Source organism: Candoia aspera, chromosome 4 (genome assembly GCF_035149785.1).
Source record: "Candoia aspera isolate rCanAsp1 chromosome 4, rCanAsp1.hap2, whole genome shotgun sequence".
NCBI classification, from domain to species: Eukaryota; Metazoa; Chordata; class Lepidosauria; order Squamata; family Boidae; genus Candoia; species Candoia aspera.
In genome coordinates this window covers 22,235,619-22,255,694 of record NC_086156.1, presented here as the reverse complement: position 1 = coordinate 22,255,694, position 20,076 = coordinate 22,235,619, and the positions used below count along the sequence as shown (strand labels likewise).

The 20,076-nt window shown below is 36.4% G+C and overlaps 1 protein-coding gene across 1 annotated transcript in view; it reads right to left on the bottom strand.

Annotated features, from left to right (window-relative positions):
- ITGA8 (integrin subunit alpha 8) overlaps positions 1-20,076 on the bottom strand; it is a 130,396-nt gene that overhangs the window by 33,096 nt on the left and 77,224 nt on the right. The window contains exons 22-27 of the mRNA XM_063303582.1: positions 18,745-18,824; positions 17,557-17,637; positions 15,425-15,530; positions 12,129-12,287; positions 9,294-9,416; positions 5,828-5,941 (exon numbers count right to left, since the gene is read on the bottom strand). Coding sequence (XP_063159652.1) covers positions 5,828-5,941; positions 9,294-9,416; positions 12,129-12,287; positions 15,425-15,530; positions 17,557-17,637; positions 18,745-18,824 — 663 coding nt within the window. The remainder of the gene's footprint in view (positions 1-5,827; positions 5,942-9,293; positions 9,417-12,128; positions 12,288-15,424; positions 15,531-17,556; positions 17,638-18,744; positions 18,825-20,076) is intronic.

Here is a 20,076-nt window from a genome sequence, read left to right as displayed (position 1 = left end):
GATTCTCCTGGACTTATGACTCCTGCTCGAAGAGCAGGTGGCAGTCATGGCCAGGAGGGCCATTGCTCAACTTATTTATTTGTCTATCTAATTTATCCCTACCCATGTCCTCCCGTTGGGGGACTCTGGGCGGTTTAGAACGATCGATTAAAAACTTCATGTTGTGTGCCAGTTACACCCCTTCCTGGATCAGGAAGTCCTATGGTCAGTCACTCATGACCTAGTAATCTCCCATATAGACTACTGCAATGCACTCTATATGGGGCTACCCTTGAAGAGTATCCAGAAGCTACAGCTGGTTCAAAATGCAGCTGTGCAAGCAGTCTTGGGTATCCCAAGGATCGCACATGTAATACCTTTGCTTCAGGAGCTGCACTGGGTGCCAGTTTGGTTCCAAGTCCAATTCAAGGTGTTGGTCATCGCCTTTAAAGCTGTACATGGCATGGGTTCAGGTTACCTGAGGGATTGTCATACTCTCATTACATTGACCTGTCCCACCCAGTCAGGCAGAGAGAGCATGTTACGGACCCCGTCCATGAAAGACTGTTGATTAGTGGAGACCAGGAAGAGAGCCTTCTCCGCTGTGGCTCCCGCCCTATGGAACACTCTTCCCTCAGAGGTGAGGCAGGCCCCCACTCTCCTGGCCTTCCAAAAAGGGGTGAAGACCTGGCTCTGCCATCTCACTTGGGGCATGAGGAGGGGTAATCAATCCTGGGGTGGTTAGCATCCTGAAGAGGCTCCCATGAATTAAATGAATTTAAATTAAGAACTTCTTAACATCTCTATCTTGTATTTTATATTTTTTACTCAAGAATATTGTTTTTATTGTATTTTAATCTTTATTTATTTTAGTTTTATTGTAAACTGCCCAGAGTCCCTCTTTGAGTAAGATGGGCAGTGACAAAATTTGAAATATAAATAAATAAATAAATAAATAAAATAATGCAAGGATAGAAAGGTACAGTGGATTGTGTCTGTATAAAGTTTATTTAGCTTTATTCCCTTTATTAATGGATGAGCAGTAAAGGACATGAGCCATTTCCATAGAGCCCTTCTAGAAAATACATTAACAGTAGAAACTTCTTTCATCATTGGGTGCATTCTTTTTCAATTCTGAGCCTTCAGCACTGATCAAGGAATAAGACAAGGATGTCCTCTGTCCTTTTGGTTGTGTTTGTGGGAAAACATATGAGAATATATAATTCTCATGAACATGTTAGATGTGTGTTGGCTGTGTATCTGAATGAGTATGTACTTTGTATGCAAACCAGGCTGTGTTGTTGAGAACCTCAATGATTTGCAGCAAATATTATGTACTTAAGCAGTATGTGTGATACAACAAGAAGAGGTAAGTTTAGGAATGAATGAATGAATGTGGATTAAATACAGAGATGAGTAATCAGTATTAAAGAAATAACTTGAGATGATCTGCTCATATACAGAGAATTAATGAGACCTGAACCACAAAACAAACATGAAGGAAGTGGGAAGTGTTGAGAGGAAGGGAATATTGAGAAAGTTGTGGCTGGATGTTGCTGATGAAATCCTCAAAGAGAGAGATGTGAAAAGGTTTAAAGAGTTGCAAAAAGCAATGTATGAACTGACTTATGGAGATGGTGGAAGCAAGCGTGGCTTGCAAGGACCGAAAGGTACAGTGGATTGTGTTTGTCTAAAGTTTATTTAGCTTTATTCCCTTTATTCCCTTTATCCCTCATGTCTTCAATTTCTTTTGCTTACTATTTCTCATGCCTTCTTCCATGCTTTGTATAACATTGCTTACCCTAGAATAGTGTACAGGTTTGTATGAGTAACATGATATAAAGCAATATAGCTTCCTGTGAAAAACTTCATATATTCAAGCAAGCCACTTAAACGCTATAAAAAGACCCTAAATTAAAGGCATGTCCTATCTTCCTGACATAATCAAATACACACACTCTATGATTAATGGATGAGCGGTAAAGGACATGAGCCATTTCCATAGACCCTTTCTAGGAAATACATCAACAGTAAAAACTTCTTTCACCATTGGGTGCATTCTTTTTCAATTCTGAGCCTGTCACAAACCTACTGCAGTACGTTTCCTGGGGATTACCATCTGCCAAACTTCTTTTTAAAACTTAAACTTTGCCTTGGGCCATTGAATCCTCAGAGTTGCTTCATAAGCTCTAGGAATTCAATTTTTATCACTTAATATAAACTGAAGATGGGGAGGGATTGATGTGGGAAAAACCTTGTACAATGTATTATTTCAATACACATGGAGCAATTTGTCTGTGGTAGAAAGCTATTCATGCAATATTCACAGCCAGCAACAATCTGCAACTGAATCTTTCAGATTTCTCCTGGATGTAGACACTCTATGTTTCCCACTCTTACATATTCAGTTGACATACTTCTCTTCAGCATGGCAAGATTTAAGCTTCTAGTGCTTAAACACTCAATTTTTGCTGGAATAGTAGAAACTGTGGACAGTTCAAAATATGATGTTACAGGACTAGTAGAAGTTGTGTACCAAACACTGGAACAGTTTTCCAATATAAGTTTAGTTTTTTTCAGAAATTATTTTCAGTTAGTTAGTTGGATCTGTGACGTGTCCCCACCTACAACCCTGTGGATTTAGCTCTGAATCTCATGTGCTTATAAATGTATTTAAAGGGACAGATTCCTTCATTTGTATGAAGATATGTAAACATTTCATGAAAATAAGACTCTTGTGCTATTCAGGATCCTAATCTATGTGTTCATTTAAATGTAAGTTGGTGACTTTTTTAAGACATTCACATCAGACATCAGTAGTATTGGGCCAGTTCTTCTTTATCTATTTCCACCTTTGGCATGGGATAAAACCTTGTTAGAACAAAACCTGAAATATGTTTTCTCCTATTAAGCATTATAAATTCATATCTGTGTAACAGAGATGAAGGGGTTTAGAGAGCTCCACAAACGTATGGTTGTAATGATATCTTTTATCATTCTCTGGAGTATTAGGACCCTTCCAAATGTTAAACGTATTCAATCTATTATCATACTAAAAAAATGAGAGTTTCTGTTTCAGCAAATGTGAAACATATGGGTACCTGGATTCCAAATAGCTAAGCACTTCCAAGACATGCTGAGTACAGAATCTGTCTGCATACTACCCAGACTCAGGCAGAGGTAATTTGGAAAGCACATCACCTATCAGCCCACCTAAGTAGTAAAAAACAATTTAAATGAGTTCTCAGTAGGCCTGGTGATGGATGATGGTGCCTGCTTTGGTCTCAATGAAGCACAGCAGCAGAAGTCAATAACCCACTCCAAAGGTATATAGTGGAGGCCAAGCAAGGCATCTGGCTTGCAGGTGGGATTCCTGAGAGGAGGAGAAAGTAGTCGTTTTTCCCAGTCTCAGTAGTCAACTCTATTGGGGAAAATTTAGGTTTCTCTTCAGATTTTAATGATTTTCTAATCTGTGAAAATGGGTTTGCTACTAATGCCATAGGACCAAGCCCCATTGCATTTGGCTTGCTGAGTTATACTTGGGGAAGAAAAACCTTTTCCACTCAGAACAGCAGTATCACGGAAATTCTTCTAAGGTAGTGAGTGGGACACATTTTTTTCAGGCCAAGGATTGCATTTGTCTGCTGAATAGTTTTGGTGAAGGACATCCCACCCCACCATTAAGGTGACCCAAGACAAAAAATAAATTTCATTTCATTCAATTGAATGAAAATTATTAAATTAAATCATTACAGTGTATATGTTTATAAGCTATACATTTAGTAAGCTTCCCTTCTATGACATTAAAAAGTAAACTTCTGTGGCAACCTTTCAAAGGCTTTATTTGTCACATCTAAGGCTTTCAAAGCTGTATGCCATTCTGGAATTATAGGCTGTAAACTCCTGCTCTCAATACCAACATTTTTCTCTCTTTAAATTGGGTTCTATAATCTGTTGTTAAGTTATAAGATTGGTGTCATACTTCGGACACATTATGTTTTTTTCCCCTAAACTCAAAGAACTGTGGGTGGGGGAAGAGCCTGGCAGGCCCCCAGGGAGGAATCTGTGGACATATTGAGGCTTTGGTGCTCATGGGCTCCCCATGCTTACCCCAGTACTATACAGATTGCCTCTTCAATGGCTGTGTATTGTATTTAATATAGATGTTGTTGTTGTTTGTTTAGTCGCTTCCGACTCTTTGTGACTTCATGGACCAGCCCACGCCAGAGCTTCCTGTCGGTCGTCAACACCCCCAGCTCCCCCAGGGACGAATCCGTCACCTCTAGAATATCATCCATCCATCTTGCCCTTGGTCGGCCCCTCTTCCTTTTGCCTTCCACTCTCCCTAGCATCAGCATCTTCTCCAGGGAGTCCTGTCTTCTCATTATGTGGCCAAAGTATTTCAGTTTTGCCTTTAATATCGTTCCCTCAAGTGAGCAGTCTGGCTTTATTTCCTGGAGTATGGACTGGTTTGATCTTCTTGCAGTCCAAGGCACTCTCAGAATTTTCCTCCAACACCACAGTTCAAAAGCATCTATCTTCCTTCTCTCAGCCTTCCTTATGGTCCAGCTCTCGCAGCCATATGTTACTACGGGGACATTGCTTTAACTATGCGGACCTTTGTTGTCAGTGTGATGTCTCTGCTCTTAACTATTTTATCGAGATTTAATATAGATAGAAAAGCAATAGAAGACATACCAGAAATGCAATTAATCTAACCAAATAAAGCTATTTCTTCTTTGTATGATTAGGCAACTGATGACCTGAAGGTTCAGCTACATTGATGACAAAATTTAACATATGTTTCTGTTTACATTCAAGTTTTGAAATAGAGCCAAATACTTGCTCGTTCTTCTTGGCCTTGATTCAGCAGCCTTCATTATCTTTGTTGGCTTTTGGGGGGACCTTAAGCAGCTTGTTTACTCAAGCTTGTTTAATCATCTCACTTCATACAGCTCCAGTTTGTGAGAAAATGTTAGGCCTCAAATGACAGATTAGAATTAGCTGCAAGATTGAACAGTCAGCAAGTGTCATTTTAATACTGTGGAAAGTTAGGTAATCATTGAAAAATTACACAAAATCAATATAAACATAACATTCATTGAAATGAAATATGCATTCTTTATTCTTAAAATAAATCATAATGGATTAAATCAAGATTATGCTTTTGTATCTGAAAGGATATGCTATTCCATTATTTTGCCATATGTCACATTGGACTACAGAACAGAATTCTTAGTGGGAGGTGTTTTCTATCTTTTTTCTCCCAAACATTTAAAACATTTTGTAGAGAGAAAGGCAGGCAGGCAGGCAAGGGAAGGCAGCTTAAGTCAATGCTGTAGAATAAAATAACAGATTCACATACTCATTTATGAGATCCTGAAATCAACCTATAAACTGAGAGCAATTTGGGAGCAATTTGTTGCAAGATTTACATACTTTTCAGAGAAAATATCAATTGATTGACTGACCTGAATTACACAGTCCTTGCATTTTCTTGAGAGCTAGTATGGTCCAATCGCTAGTTGGAAGTGTAACTGAAGATCTGGGAAATCAGATCTCATTCTGCCATATTTTCAAAACAGCTTCACACATTACATGTTTTATTACAAGGCAAGTTTTAAAATGGTAGATTGCAAACATTGCAAAAGGGAAAAACATTTATTTTGAAATGGTAAATTTATGTTTGATTGTTTAGCAATCAAAATGGTTTCTTGATGGTGCTTGAACTGGAGTGAAGTGGGATTTCCAGTATTTCCGAGAAGCAAGAGGCATCTATGCTTACAGCTGCAATGTACAAATTTATTCTATGCACAGGATAGAAATACTTTAGTTTGCATTTCCTTACCTGTAGAAATGTTGAAGCCCATAAACGAGATCGGATTTTCAATGCAGCACTTTTCCCTCTTTCCAAGAGCCCCACTGAACAGGTGATCATTAAACATTCCACATTTGTGCAGTTCTATACAGAAAGTAAAAAGACATGCTAACTATTTATTGAAGACATTCACATGGTCAAATCCATTAGGGGAATCTAGAATACCAACATGCTCATCTTTCATTTTTAGAAGAAAGGAAAAAAAAGAAAAGAAAAGAAATGCTCAGTTTTGAGAAAGAGAAATAATACCAGCTTAAGTTCTTGATAAACCTGTTTAAGTAAAGAATTGTCTTGTTGGAGAATTGTCAATAAAAAAAAATCTGTGTTTCTGAACTAAATTCTTGGTTTTGGTGTTAAAAGTAAATTTAAATTTTCTCAGTAAGCTGCATAAGGAAATAGTACTTATGTTGATATTTAGTGATGTCTTCATAACATTTTAACAATATTCTTTTTTTCCTTACATTTAAAACATTGTTAATAAATCTTAAAGAAATGCATGAGTTTGCGTATCGTGCCATCAATATCTGAAATATGATTTGTTAAAACAGTCTTAAAGTCAGCATAACATTCAGTTTCTTTTGCTATTTGATCTTGGATGTAATGTATGCTGAAAATCCACTTTTCATTACGGTATGTTGAAAGTATAGTGCTGTTCAGGGAATACAAGCGGTTTGCGGGATATACTTTAGGAAACACTGGCTTTGCTAAGAACACTCCTAGCATTTCAGAAAGAATCATCAGTAATGTAAGTAGTCACCGCTTTAATTAGAACATGGATCGTCAGTTGGATGATGATACATCATAGGAGGATCACAAGGAGCCACCCGGACATATGTGCATTTATGAATGGATGCAAATCACACAACAGGATAAATATTGGGTTTTAAGACCTGTGTCCAAATCCCGAAGTCCCCAGTACATAACTTGATACTCTGGGTTTCTGTAAAATAAAATGCTCTCTTAGAAAAATAATTGGAATTATATAATGTTATGCTCTATAAATGCCAGGTTAAATTTGTACCCAAAATATAGAATATCACAACAAATGTTTCTTCATTAAAACTGAATGAGAGATTGTGTTTTTTTTGTTCAACTCCCATTCACTTCCTCAGCAGGAAACCGATTATACAGAGCTTACTAAAAGGCAATGTTTTAGAGGAAGTATTTGTTTAGTTTTTCTTATTTAATCTCTCTTTAATCTAGCCAAAGTGTTTATTCTCTCTAATGTAGGAGCAATGAAGACATGTCTTTCTTTCTATTCACAGTCATACTAGATCAAAAAAGAGCCTCGTAATTAAAGGCTAAGGCAGATACTTAAAAAACAAAACAAAAAACAGATGCATGTAACTTAGATTGAAAGACTATTTTGTTGTGACTTTCGCAGTAATTAAACAGACTTACAGGCCAGGACTCAAAAAACTGCTCATTTACTTTTCTACACTCATGGGTGGTTTGGACCTTTCCCCTATTTTTGAATATGACCCCCTTTCCAAGTGAGCCACTTGTTTTTGAAAGAGGGGGTTTGAAAAACAGTTTGACATGCTGTTCAGAAACAAGAAAAGAAAGAAAATGAGCCAAACATTTTTCCTATGCTAAAGCAAGACTTGTGGCTCACCATGAGCAGCTTTCAAAAATTCTAACCATGGAGTTGTAGGATTTGATATAATCTTGGTTTGCTGTAGATGCATTCTTCACCCAAGATAATATGGTAGTGCCACACTGAAGTATACATGGGGGTGGGGGGATGCTGAGATATATAAACAGTGAAGCAGATGATTAATCATAATCTCTTTTCCCCTCCCCCAATCTCAGCTGCTTAGAGGTATATAAAATACAAGTTGAGAAAGATCTAGAATGTAAAGTGCTACCTGGCTAAATCCAATGCACTTGAATCAAACTACTGGAAAAAGATTTAGCTCTGTTTATTTTTACTATAAAAATGCAGGTTCTCTTCCCCCAACCTACCCGTACACAAATTTTAACAACTGGGATAACCATTTGGTTGTTGAATTTGTTTTGGCAGAGGTTAGTTGTTGCAAAAAATAACAACATCTTGAAGCATTATTCTGTTATGGATGAATAGGCTTTCTATAATATAACACTTGTTTCATAGATGGTCTTCCCAGAAATTAGAATTTATATTTGCTTAACCTTGATAATCAGGATAAGAAATCAAGAACACTGGTAATTTTCGTTAATTTGTAATTGGATTTACAGGTTCTTTAAAAAAAAAAAATTAAATAATACCAGGTTTTAAACCTGCATAAAATGTGTTAGAAAATACATCCAAATATAGATTTGAATTAGAATACCGAAAAATCAAGAGGAGAGTAAAAAGTGAACTGCAGATTATATTTTTCTGTCTTTTTCTTAGCTATTATTTCTTTCTCTCTCTAAGAGAAATGAGCAGAAGAGGACGGAGAACGTTACAGGTATAGAAGGAACAGAGAGAACTACTCCATTGCATAGATAGGACATTTTCCTGTACATGAGAAAAAAATATTTTTAGACATCATTATGATTCAAAAGTAGAACTGTATACAGAAATCAATGAAAAAATTAAGATTTTAATTGACTCAAGCTGTTCCACCCAGGGGAAGCAACCTATACATTATTTAGAATGAAATAATTAAAAGTAACCCTTGTTAATGCAAATTCTAAAACAGCTATTGTCTCCATATTGCTGGCTGAAAGAGCTTGTGACTGGAAAGAATTACTTATTGCAACTATATATTGTGAATATTGCAGGTCAAGCATTGAGTAATTTACAGCAATCCAGCACTGTAGGGTAGAGATCTTATACCACTGCAGGTTGGTATGAATCAGAGTAGCTTACAAGAACTCTGCAGTGGTTTCTGTTACACTTACACTTCCATGTTGTGTGCTTGGTTAAAAGAGTAGTTGCACTCTTCTGCCCCAACTGCAGATTGAGTGAAAGGTGCTGGACTCAGAGAGTAATTCATAGTAGCCTGTTATTAGAACATTACAGTATTAATATTGTAAATCAGTATTGGGGCTGAGGATAGCTTTGATTCCCAGTTAAAACTTCTCCCATACCTTTTAAGATATGGAAATTAAAGAAGCCAGAGAAACTACCATTATCTCTTATTGTGTCCAATCTTGGCTGACACAGCTAATTTTATATTCACAGGTTGGTCTGAGAGTTCCACATCTTGTTGCCTATTAGCTAACTGTAAATGGTTCTCTAAACGATGATGCCTGAACACAATAAACTAGTATTAAGGTTTTTTTTTCAAATGTTCCTTCTTCACAAAAGAACAAACAATAAAAAGTTCTTCCATGAACATGCCAAGTAAAATGAGGGTCCTGCTGGCATTACCAAGGCCAAGATAAAGTAATCATTCTATTCTTGTAATTGAATTGTAAGCCTTGTATTTTGTATTTTTGTAAGCACAAAAATATATAATTATCTCACCAGAATTTTTGCAGAGTTCTTTTGATGCTCCATCAATTTGGCTTCCCTCCGCCCAACAGAGTGAGGGACGGAGGAATTGCGTAAAAAAGCAGCAAGTTCTGGAGTGTTGTCTGGGACAGTAAACTGCAGAAAAGAGAAATGAATTTTAAATCCACTTCACAATTGTCCTAGAAGATGCATTGTTCTCAAGACATCTTGGCTTTCATCCTGACCTCTCTCTCCACCACATTAATTGTTCTTCCCTGAAAGCTCACACTTTATAATTAAACATCAGCAGGATAAATTACTGTCTAGAAAGATCCTGTATTTGTGTGTGTGTGTGTGTAATTATTATTATCCAATTATTTAAAGCCTGGATACAATCCCTGTATGATGATACTGTATATAAATAACACTCTTGGGGCCAGATTCTGTTACAGTCATATAGAACATCAGCATTGATAAGAAAAACCCTTTCATTATTAATTAATCATTCTATTAGGACCAATAAGATGCTTATTAAAAAATAGACCAATAAGCTGAAATACAGGATCCCTTACGGTCTCCAAATCACTTTTCAGAGAATAGCAGAATATTGGAGCAACATTACTTGCCCCAGTAGAATTTATATAGTTATCTAGGTTCCTTGTATTAATTTTGCTCTGAAGTTTCAAAATGGGAGGGGAGTGGTGAAAGGAAAGAGGGGAGAAATATTTAAGTCAAGTACACAGCTGAAGTAATGCAACACAGGCCTCGTAAGATAACTGTATCCAAGGTCTAAAACTGCTGCTTTCCAGAACATGAAATATTCAATCTCTGACTGAATAGGTCCAAATATAACAATGCAAAAAGAGTCAATATCTACATGACTTTTCTTTGCAGGATTTTTTTACATTATTTTTATTTATAAAATAATGGATTTAGATTCAGCTTGGTTTTTTGTAAATAGGCAGGATATGAATTTGGGAAAAAGTTAATTTGAGTCTCATCAGCAGAAGGAAGCTGTGTTTTTCACAGTATTGAACCAATTAGAGCAAAGCATTAAATGCTTTGCACTTTAATGCTGGAAATCAACACTGGCATTCTTGCAGAAATAGGTACCTGGAAACTTGTCTCACACAAAATGGAAATGATAACAAAATTAGAATATATGCCATAAACCCTGAGACTATTCTCCCACTGGGCAAAAATCCCCAAGCATTCTGCATGGCAAGCAGAAATTTCACTTCTGTTACAGGTTGACAATAGTTCCACATGTTATCAGAGCCATAAGTTAACTGTAATTAAACTGTATTATAGTTAGAAAAAACAAGATAGCTTCCTAAACTTTGATTTTGTTCTTTTCCACTGAACTACAGTATATTACAATCAAAGTCTGTCCACGTTTGGATGATGCACTAACTTATTGTTAATCCAAAATCAAAATCAAAATGAAAAGTACTTGCAGGTCTGCTGAGGTATTTCCCACCCAGTCTGGCTTGTAAGCTTCTTTTAATGCTAAGTTATGATTCTTCCCATCCATATGGATCAAGTCAATACTCTTTAATTTAGAGGCACCGAGTTAAGCTAATGTAGCATGATGTCTGAACAAAGCTGAAGATTTTTCAGATATTTGAAACAGAATATTTGCAAACAACAGTGGATTTAAGTTATTCTATCTTAGAATTAGAGTGGTCATCTAAATAGGCTGGACAGCTAAGAGCTGTGTAATTTTCTTCTAACATAGTTTTAAAATGAGGTAAAACTGGATGCCTCTATTATCAGAAAACTAATTTCAGTGTAATACATCTTCTATTCAAATATTATGGCTGATTGTAATTTTTTCTAGAAACTCCATGGAGCATTAAGCATTAAAAAATCTTGACTGGGGACATTTCCTGTAAATTCCATGGGCATTTTTCATTCCAACCATTTTCTAATTGCATTCTTCCATACACAATTTCCCTTGAAGAAAAATACTGTATCACAATTGACTCAGAGGTGGTTTAAATTTAGAAATTCCTATTTTTTTCTGAATATCTTTGCATATACTTTCCAAATTTGCTGAGATTATGATTATTTTGAAATATTTAAATGAACCTTTAGAAGCATTGCTTGATCAAACACTTCATATAAATATACGATTAACCTTGATGTGTTTGAGGTGAGGCTGTAGAAGAAAAAGCAGTATTTTGCACTCACAACCTAGCATGAGCAAATATATGGTAGAGAACTGGGTGCACACTTATGTATTTAGGTTTATTTTCCTTTCCTTTTTAGAGTGGGAGCGATTATGCAAGTTGGCCTCATGTGTAGTATACTTGGGTTACATATTACATATAGCATGAGAAATGAGAAGAATGCAAAAAGAATTCTCAGCTTGGCAAGTGATTCCTGATCAAACAAGGGGAGGAGATAGGATAGTCCCTAAAATCATCCTTGGAAATTTAATAGACAGTTATCACTCCTGTACCTCAGTCTCTTATGAGGAAGGTGCTATTCTTAATTTGAAACTTTAGCATGATGTAATTATATAAATAGCCGCACCAAGGTACACTTGAACTGCAAAGATGGCTTTTCCATGTGACAGAAAGTGTGACTTTATATGAAACAGCTTCTTTAGGACTTGTATACTTTTTACTGCACAACTGCAAACTAGAAAATAAATCCTATATACTAGTACTGATTGATAAATAACCAGAATTACCCACAAGCCACTTCCTATGAACAGCAAGTTTTCCAACTTTATGCTGCTGGCCTATATGAAAATACCTCTAAATAATTCTAGAATTAACTTATTGGCATGATCAAGTTTAGAAAAGTCTAAAAGAGCAAAGATTTAGTGAACAGGAGAATCAAGAAACTCTTTTATCTTACCTTTACTTCCAAACTGTTAATTGCAGAGCTTGTGTGACACTGCAGAGGCCCATGTGTCTGAATGTGAAGAATGTAAAGAAGGAGTTCTGTTTTGCTCAACACTGGCCATTCCACATACAGGACTGTATCATTGATGGCACTTGGCCCAATGTTGTGCAACTATTTGGATCAATAATAATAAAAAAATTAAGCTAAAATTGGATAGCAAAGATTTTATTCACATTATTATGCAATTTTTTATTTTATTCCTACCTCAGTACTGCAATGCCATCACTACTTTTTGAAGCCACAGCTATGAAAATTTCCCCACCGGGGTGTAGACTGAAAACGTAGTTAGATGATGTTACCAAGACTTCCCTGCCCTGGGCCAATAGTCATTTGGCCATCATTGCTCTAAGTTAACCTTCCCCAGTCCAGATGGATTGGATTGCAACTTTAAAAAAATTAGGTGGGATTTCTGGGAACTGGAGTCTACAGATGTCCCAAAGGCCCCAGACTGGGGAAATCCACTCTAATCCCTTTTTGGTTGCTTTCTTGTGCCTTTCCTCTTAACTTTGTGGCCTCCACATTCAGTATTTTTTCAGGCTTCTGCTTTTTGGATCATTTTTATCTCCCTTCTTTAATTACTCTAATGCTTCATCAGCCTTCCTAATACAACTTTCTTCTTCTCTCTCTCTCTCTATATATATATATTGTTACCAAAAACTGATTAATTTCCACTTTCTTTATAAGCCCATCATAGAGCAGGATGAGACCCCAGGATGGGGTGGGGAGAGTATACTGCCAGTTGTCTCACTGTCTGTGTGCATGTGCCTTTGGCATCACAGAGAGGCAGAGGATGCCAAGTGCCTTCCCAACACCCAAAAGGATGCCCTACTTAAGGAAGTCATCAGATTGGAAAATTGAAGTATTTTGATTTGCCTTTTCACTTGGATTTAATGTAAAGGCAGCAAAATCATAAATGAACAAAATGAATGTCACAGGACATTCAGGTATTTTCTAATATGGGCATGTAAAACCTTTCATTTCTAATTATTTTGAGTGCAAAACTTCATGAAACTTTACTATGAAAATATTTCCACACATGTTCAAACAGCTGAGCAGAACTGCAATTTTGCATGGAAATGTGAAGTTTTGCACTTGAAATGAAACACTTTTCATTCTCTTTTTTTTATGATTCAGTAACATTTGGCAATTTGACTATTCACTCGAAGCTTAGCAGTACTTTAAATTGACTGAAAGTCTAAGTTAATTATTAATTAGATTACAGGTAGTCCTCACTTACCAACTGCAATTGGGACCAGCAACTCTGTTGCTAAGCAACGTGATTATAAAGTGAAATGTCATGTGACCATGCTGACTTACATCAGTTCTGGCTGTGGTGATTAAGTGAATCACCCACAGTCGTTAAGTGTGATGTAACATGACTGCAACTTGCAACTTCCTGCTGGCTTCCTCATTGACTTTGCTTGTTGGAAGGTGACAAACAGTGATCACGTGACTGTGGGGATGCTGTGACAGTCACAACTTCAAGCTCTGGTCACAAATCTCATTTTTCAGCGCTGTCATAACTTTGAATGGTTGCTGAATGAGCAGTTGGTAAGTGAGGACTACCTGTAGCCAATTATTACTAGGTTGTCACAGATATTCTCAGAATTCTGACAATCAGATGCAAGGGATAATTTGGGAGCACAATACCACTTCCAATAATATAACATTACAACTAAAATTCTCTCTTTAAAGGTATGCTGCTAAAGCAGCTATGTTATCATTCTGGTCAATAGCAAACAAGTATATTAATGTGACATCAGCGCAACCACTCTTTTCCAAATGTTCTCAACTCTGCAGCTTTCTTTTCCCCACTTCATATCTTACCCATTAAAGCTATTAACTTTTCCGTTTACTCAAAACAGTATCTTAGACATATTATAGTTCTGTAATAAGGGGCTTTAGGAGCACAGCCTAAAACTATGATAGGTATGTTTTTAATACACTAATGTGCTGAGCTAGTGATAGCATATTAAACTTAATTCCAAATTATCAAGAACATTCAGTAAGCCCTCAATAAGCGACACAAACACAGTGTTTGCCTTGTAAGATTTCAATTTATAATTTTGTTTATATTTTGTCATCCATGGTTCCCTGAGATTGCCCATCCTGTCCTGCCTACTGATTTGTAAATAAAAACCATATGTGAAACATCCTGTTTCACTCTCAAATTTGAGTTATCCATCAAATTCCAAGGAGATTATGTATTCATTATATTTCCCTCTCTCCATAGTGCTCATTTGAGTAACTCTTTGAAATGAAATGATAATAATATATATTAACATTTATGAAAGGTCCACATTCATTTCAAGATGTGATTCTGAATTTGTTTTTAATTTGCACTTCACTGTAATTTAGTTTGGTTCATCTTGATTGTTTGACTTATCTAATATGCCTAGTTTCTGGGATAAGGGCATGAAGTAAATGTTAGGAAAAACATCATTTTTCATCATGTCCCAAAAGCTTCATAATACTGAAGGAATGGCTATTGAGATTTCCTATCTTTGCCTAGTAAATTAAAGATAAAAGAACGCAATATACTACATATATGTCCAGTGGTTTAGAAAGAATATTGCAGTATTCACGGCAGAATTTTAGAAGGAAGAGAGAAAGAAACATTAAATAGAAAGTCACAGCCTTGCTTTCCTAGAGTAGCTCTGCAATTTAAAGTAACAGATGTACTTAGCTATGACTGTCATGGTGTCACAGATTCAGTGCAACTCTTGCTACATTCATGCATGCCAACTGAATATGGTCATGGATGGGTCTTCTTCATTTGTCACAATGCTTCTTCCCCAAACATGGTCACATTTAGTTGGGAACCTGAAGAGACAAGAGGGCTGCACTGAATCTGTGAATTCTGATGCAACTTCTCTAGATGTTGAGAAATAAAGAAAATTCCTGATTGGCTCAGGCAACCAATGTTGCCTAAAGCAAGGTTCTGAAATCAGCTTTTCCAGAGATTTGCATTAGACTATAGTGGGGAATCTGTGCCTTCCAGAAGTCTTTGGAATTCACAACGACCTTCACAAATGGCCATGCTGTCTGGTATGCAGGGAGTACAGCTAATTGTAACCTGAATAATTATAGGTTCTTCACCCAAGATCAGCAGAACAGATTTAGTAAATTAAACATAGCAAAGAGATTTTCACAATTCTCAATAAACTTCACTCTTTCTGTATTATGCATTAAAAATATGCAGTTTCTTATTAGGAAGCTGTTTTTATATTTGTTTGTTTGTTTTAAACCTCATATATATGTTCCACCAAAGGTCCAATCTCATCTTCTTTAGTAGGCTCATCGTTTGGTTCCCAGTTATGAATTGGCAACACAATTTGTGGAGGATGAGAGACTCTGAAATGGTTCATAAACATAATCACATGAGATCAGTTGTTATGTTTAACAAAGGAAAAGTATTAAATCCAATAGAAAAGGATGGATAAGTAAGATACTAAATGGTAATTCATCTTCTACTGATTCATTTATATAAGTCATCCATAAGCACTTCCTTACAGATAAAGCTCATATAGCTTTTTAGAAAGAAAGTTACAAATCTTTAAGCATGCTAGAATGCTAACAGAGAAACGCTCACAATACAGCTCTGCAGGCTTTATGGAAGAGATAGCAACTATGCCACTAGTTAGGGGCATCTGTAAGATGGGGTCAAAATGTCAAGATGGCAGCCACAGCTGTATGATTGAAGCCTCAATACAGGTAGTCCTCGACCTACAGCCACAATAGGGACTGGGAAATTTGTCATTGTGGTGTGGTTGTTAAGCGAGGCATCACATGACCGCACCCAAGTTTATGACATTTTTTGTGGTGGTCGTTAAGTGAATCACATGGTTCCCCATTGATTTTGTTTGTTGGAAGCCAGCTGGGAATGTCACAAATGGTGATCACATGACTCCAGGATGCTGTAACCATTGTAAATACATGCTGGTTGCCAAGCTCCTGAATTTTGATCACATGATTGCAGGGACACTGTGATGGTCGTAAGCTTGAGGACTGGTCATAAGTCACTTTCTTCATAGTGTAAGTAACTGTTGTAACTTCAGTCAATAAATGAATGGTCATAAGTTGAGGACTACCTGTTGTTATTTGGGGTTGTACATATAACATGAAAAAAATTGACAGGGCTTTGATTGCACAGCTGCAATTTTGTGACCTCCTTGTGGACACTTCTGACACTAGTCAGAGATTCCAAAAAGACTACCATTTCAACATCACATACATATCCATTCATTTGGTATTAAACAGCACCTCTCAACTCTGTTGTATAGTTTAACTTTTAATACCAATGCAAATTACTAGATTACTAAAATACTGTACGATGTAGTCACTTAAATAAGAGCCAATCATCAGTTCTTGATTTTTAAAGAAAATATTTTGTAATGGGCAACAAAATGAAGCAGAATGTTTCAAGAAGGGATGTCATCTTAACTGCGTATATATTAATTCTGCTAAAACCATCCCCTTGAATGTTCCTTAGGAAATAAGGAAATGTCTTTGTTTTACATGATATGAGTAACATCTGTACTGGCAGGATATTCTTTCAGGAAATATACAGCTATTGTTAACTGTGCTCAGCTATAGGATATGAAAGATACGTATAATTTTTTATTCCCTCAGCAGCATTCTTCTAAGGATCAGATGATTAGATTTAGATATTTAATTAAAAATTTACATGTCAGAATATTCACACTTTAAGAATGTTTTCATGTCCCATGTGGAACCTTGGCCATTTGTTTTTGAAGATGAGTTTTTCATGTTGCTGTGGTGTGCACTTGAAAAAGTTGCAAAAACAGTGCGGAAATCATGACTTGAGGCAATCCTGCTGCATGAATAGACCCTCTTGGGTAGCCTAAAGGAACTCTGACTATTCTTCCACTAACTTAGTAAATTTAAATCTAATTTATTATGATGGAAGACTCTTCTATGAATAAGAATGAATAGAATGGCACAGGATGTCATGGTTTTACGCACACACACACACAGGAAAAGTAAGAAAGTTGCCTGGTGCTAAATGAGCAGCCAAACTGGTAATTGTAGTTTTATTGTATTATGTGATCACATAAAAGACCCGTTGGCACGGATTCATCATACTCCATCAGCCCTCACATGGCTGTCACCTTACCGTTAAGCCAATATGCCAGTTTGCAAATATACAATCTGGCCATGCACGTGATACAGCAGCATCAGAAGATATGTAAGAAGAATTGTTTTGGTAGGATGAAAACCAGCAGAACTTCTGAAAAGAAGTATCTTTTAAGGCCTACCAGATTTGGGAGCCAATAATCACAAGTGCCTAAATAATGCACAGCCACAATCAACTAATTATGATTCATTTTATATTTGAGCTCAGAATAAATGTACTTACCCTCTGATCTGTACTTGAGCTATTGCACTGATGTCAATCTTAAGTTCAACCAAATTACTGTTGGGATTAACTTTGTTGGAACTAAAATAAATTAAGGTAAAGTTTAATTATGCTTCAAATATATAAATCTGAAGCATTTTAACTTAAATCTACAATGCTCAAGGGATATAGCTTCCTCTACCAAGCATATCCTAGATGAGTAGACTCCCTAGATATGTCCTTAGTCAAAGTAAACTGGACAAATTAGTATCAGTATAAAGCAGTGTTTTCTTAAACCTTTTGTGTAGGACCCCTTCCCACTTTTAAAAATTATGGAGGACCCCAAAAGAGCTTTTGTTTGTATGGGTTATATTTATTGATATTTACTGTGTTAAAAATTAAAACTGACACATTTGTAGAGTATTTATTTATTGAGTCATGTAAAAAAAAAATTAAATCCATTAGATATTAACGAAGTATTTTTCATGAAAAAATGCCTACATTTTTAAAAAATTTAAAAAAAATGAGAAGAGTGATTTTGTTTTAAAATGTTGCAAATATCTTTAAGAACTTACAAATCACTTTGATTTTGTGGACCCCTGAAAGGGTCTTGGGGGGCCCCCAGGGGTCCTCAGACCATACTTTAAGAAATTCTGGTATAGAGAAAGAATAGTACCCCCACGCCCTTCAATTGTTTTGGACTGAAACACCCACAATTCCTTCTCTATTAATCTGTGCTGTTGAGGCAGATGGGAGCTGAGGTTCAGACAGGATCTCCAAGGTACAGTAGTGTAGTGAGGTGAGTTAATAAAATATACATATGTACCCATTTTAACACTCTTCCTTCTGCATTATTGGTGGGTAGGTTTCATGAGAGTTTTTATAATCACAGACTTTGCCCTTGTGGCTCAACGGAGATAGAAACAGTGTCTTTTATATGATATCCTGAGATGTGTTTTGCTTTCCCCAAATATTTCCAAATTTGAGAGTCATATAAATCAAGATAATGTTCCTCATTTTTTAAGGGCCAAACCTTTTTACCAAGCCAGACAACTGTGCAAAACTTTGACGTAGATGTGTTGTTCTATTGTTTTATGATAATTTCTTGGTAATGGGTTTGCTGTAGCTATATACTTCCTTTTCTTATTTGTAATGCTGGTCAAAGACCATAATAAAGAAATTTTTTTCATTATACATACGTATTCTTACCTTTTCACTTGGAGCGTGAATTGAATGCTCAGTTCAGGATTTTCAAAATGCTGAACAGTAAATCTGATGCCTGTAGAAAACTACAAAGTGAAACCTATATGTTAAAACTATGAACATGTAATTAAATTGTGTATATATGTTAAGATTACAGTTTATGTCTCAGGTGACCAGACGTTGCCTTGGGTAAAGTCTTTGTCATGAGTACTGATGGCGAGCAGGAGGGGGCCTCTATCCAGGGGGGAAAACGCATGCGTAGTACTGAGGAATTAAGCAGCCATTCAAAGAGACACAGATCAGACCTGCCTTGACTCTTGGGGTTTATCTGTCTGGGTTTTCCCACGCTTCTTCAGTTTGTTAGGATTCTGTCTTATGTAGCAGTAATAAACACTAGAGAGCTACTCCTCATCTCAGCGTGATTCCTGACTGTTAGGACAGTCTTGTTACTTGCTTTTCAGCAGGCATTTCAGCAGACAAGCTGCAGAAAGGTACACTGTGGCAACTAATTCTACCGATCTATGTACCTACCTTCTGTCCTACACATCGACTACAGTAATCTTAAAAAGAAACTAGTGTTTTCAGTTCTGTCTTTCCCAAAGCAGTAAAATACTTCACACTGTGTCTATCTATTCTCTTTTTATTAGAGTACTGACCCTAAGGTCAAATGTATGCAACCAGAAATGTGTGTGCATGTGTGTTTGTATGCGTGTGCATGTGTGTATGTTTATATGATTACCGAAATGTACAATATTACAATGCTGTTGGCTTGAAAGCTGATGGGATTTTAATGTTTTTGCTTCCAAACTTGCAAAACCTCAGGTGGGAACATTTTGTGAACTTTGGTGATTTTGTGAGATTGCTAGCTTTTAAATAAACTTTATTTGTTTGTTTGTTTGTTTGATTTATGGGGTCCTATGTGCCATGGAATCCGCAGGGACCAATTTCCTGGATGCATGGTATTCCTCAAAATCTTTCAATGATGAATTGCTGGTTTGTATATAGGCTGGCTATCTTAAATTCATGAAATGAACACTGTATTTTTTAAGGTGTTTTATTGTAAACCACCCAAAGTGTTTTGGCTATTGGATGGCTTACAAATGAATGAATCTGACTGGAAAAATCCAGCATAAAAACCCACCATATCTGTACTGCCCCACTCTGCATAGCAAATGTCTCTTGTAGATTTAATAGTATATTTATAACATCTATTTCTGGCAGCTGAGTATAGAGTTTTCTGGTTCCCTGAGATCCACTGGAGCAGACATGTACTACAGTTCTGGTGATCTATGAAAGCCCTCATTACATTAGCCTTACTTTAATGCTTTATTTAAACAT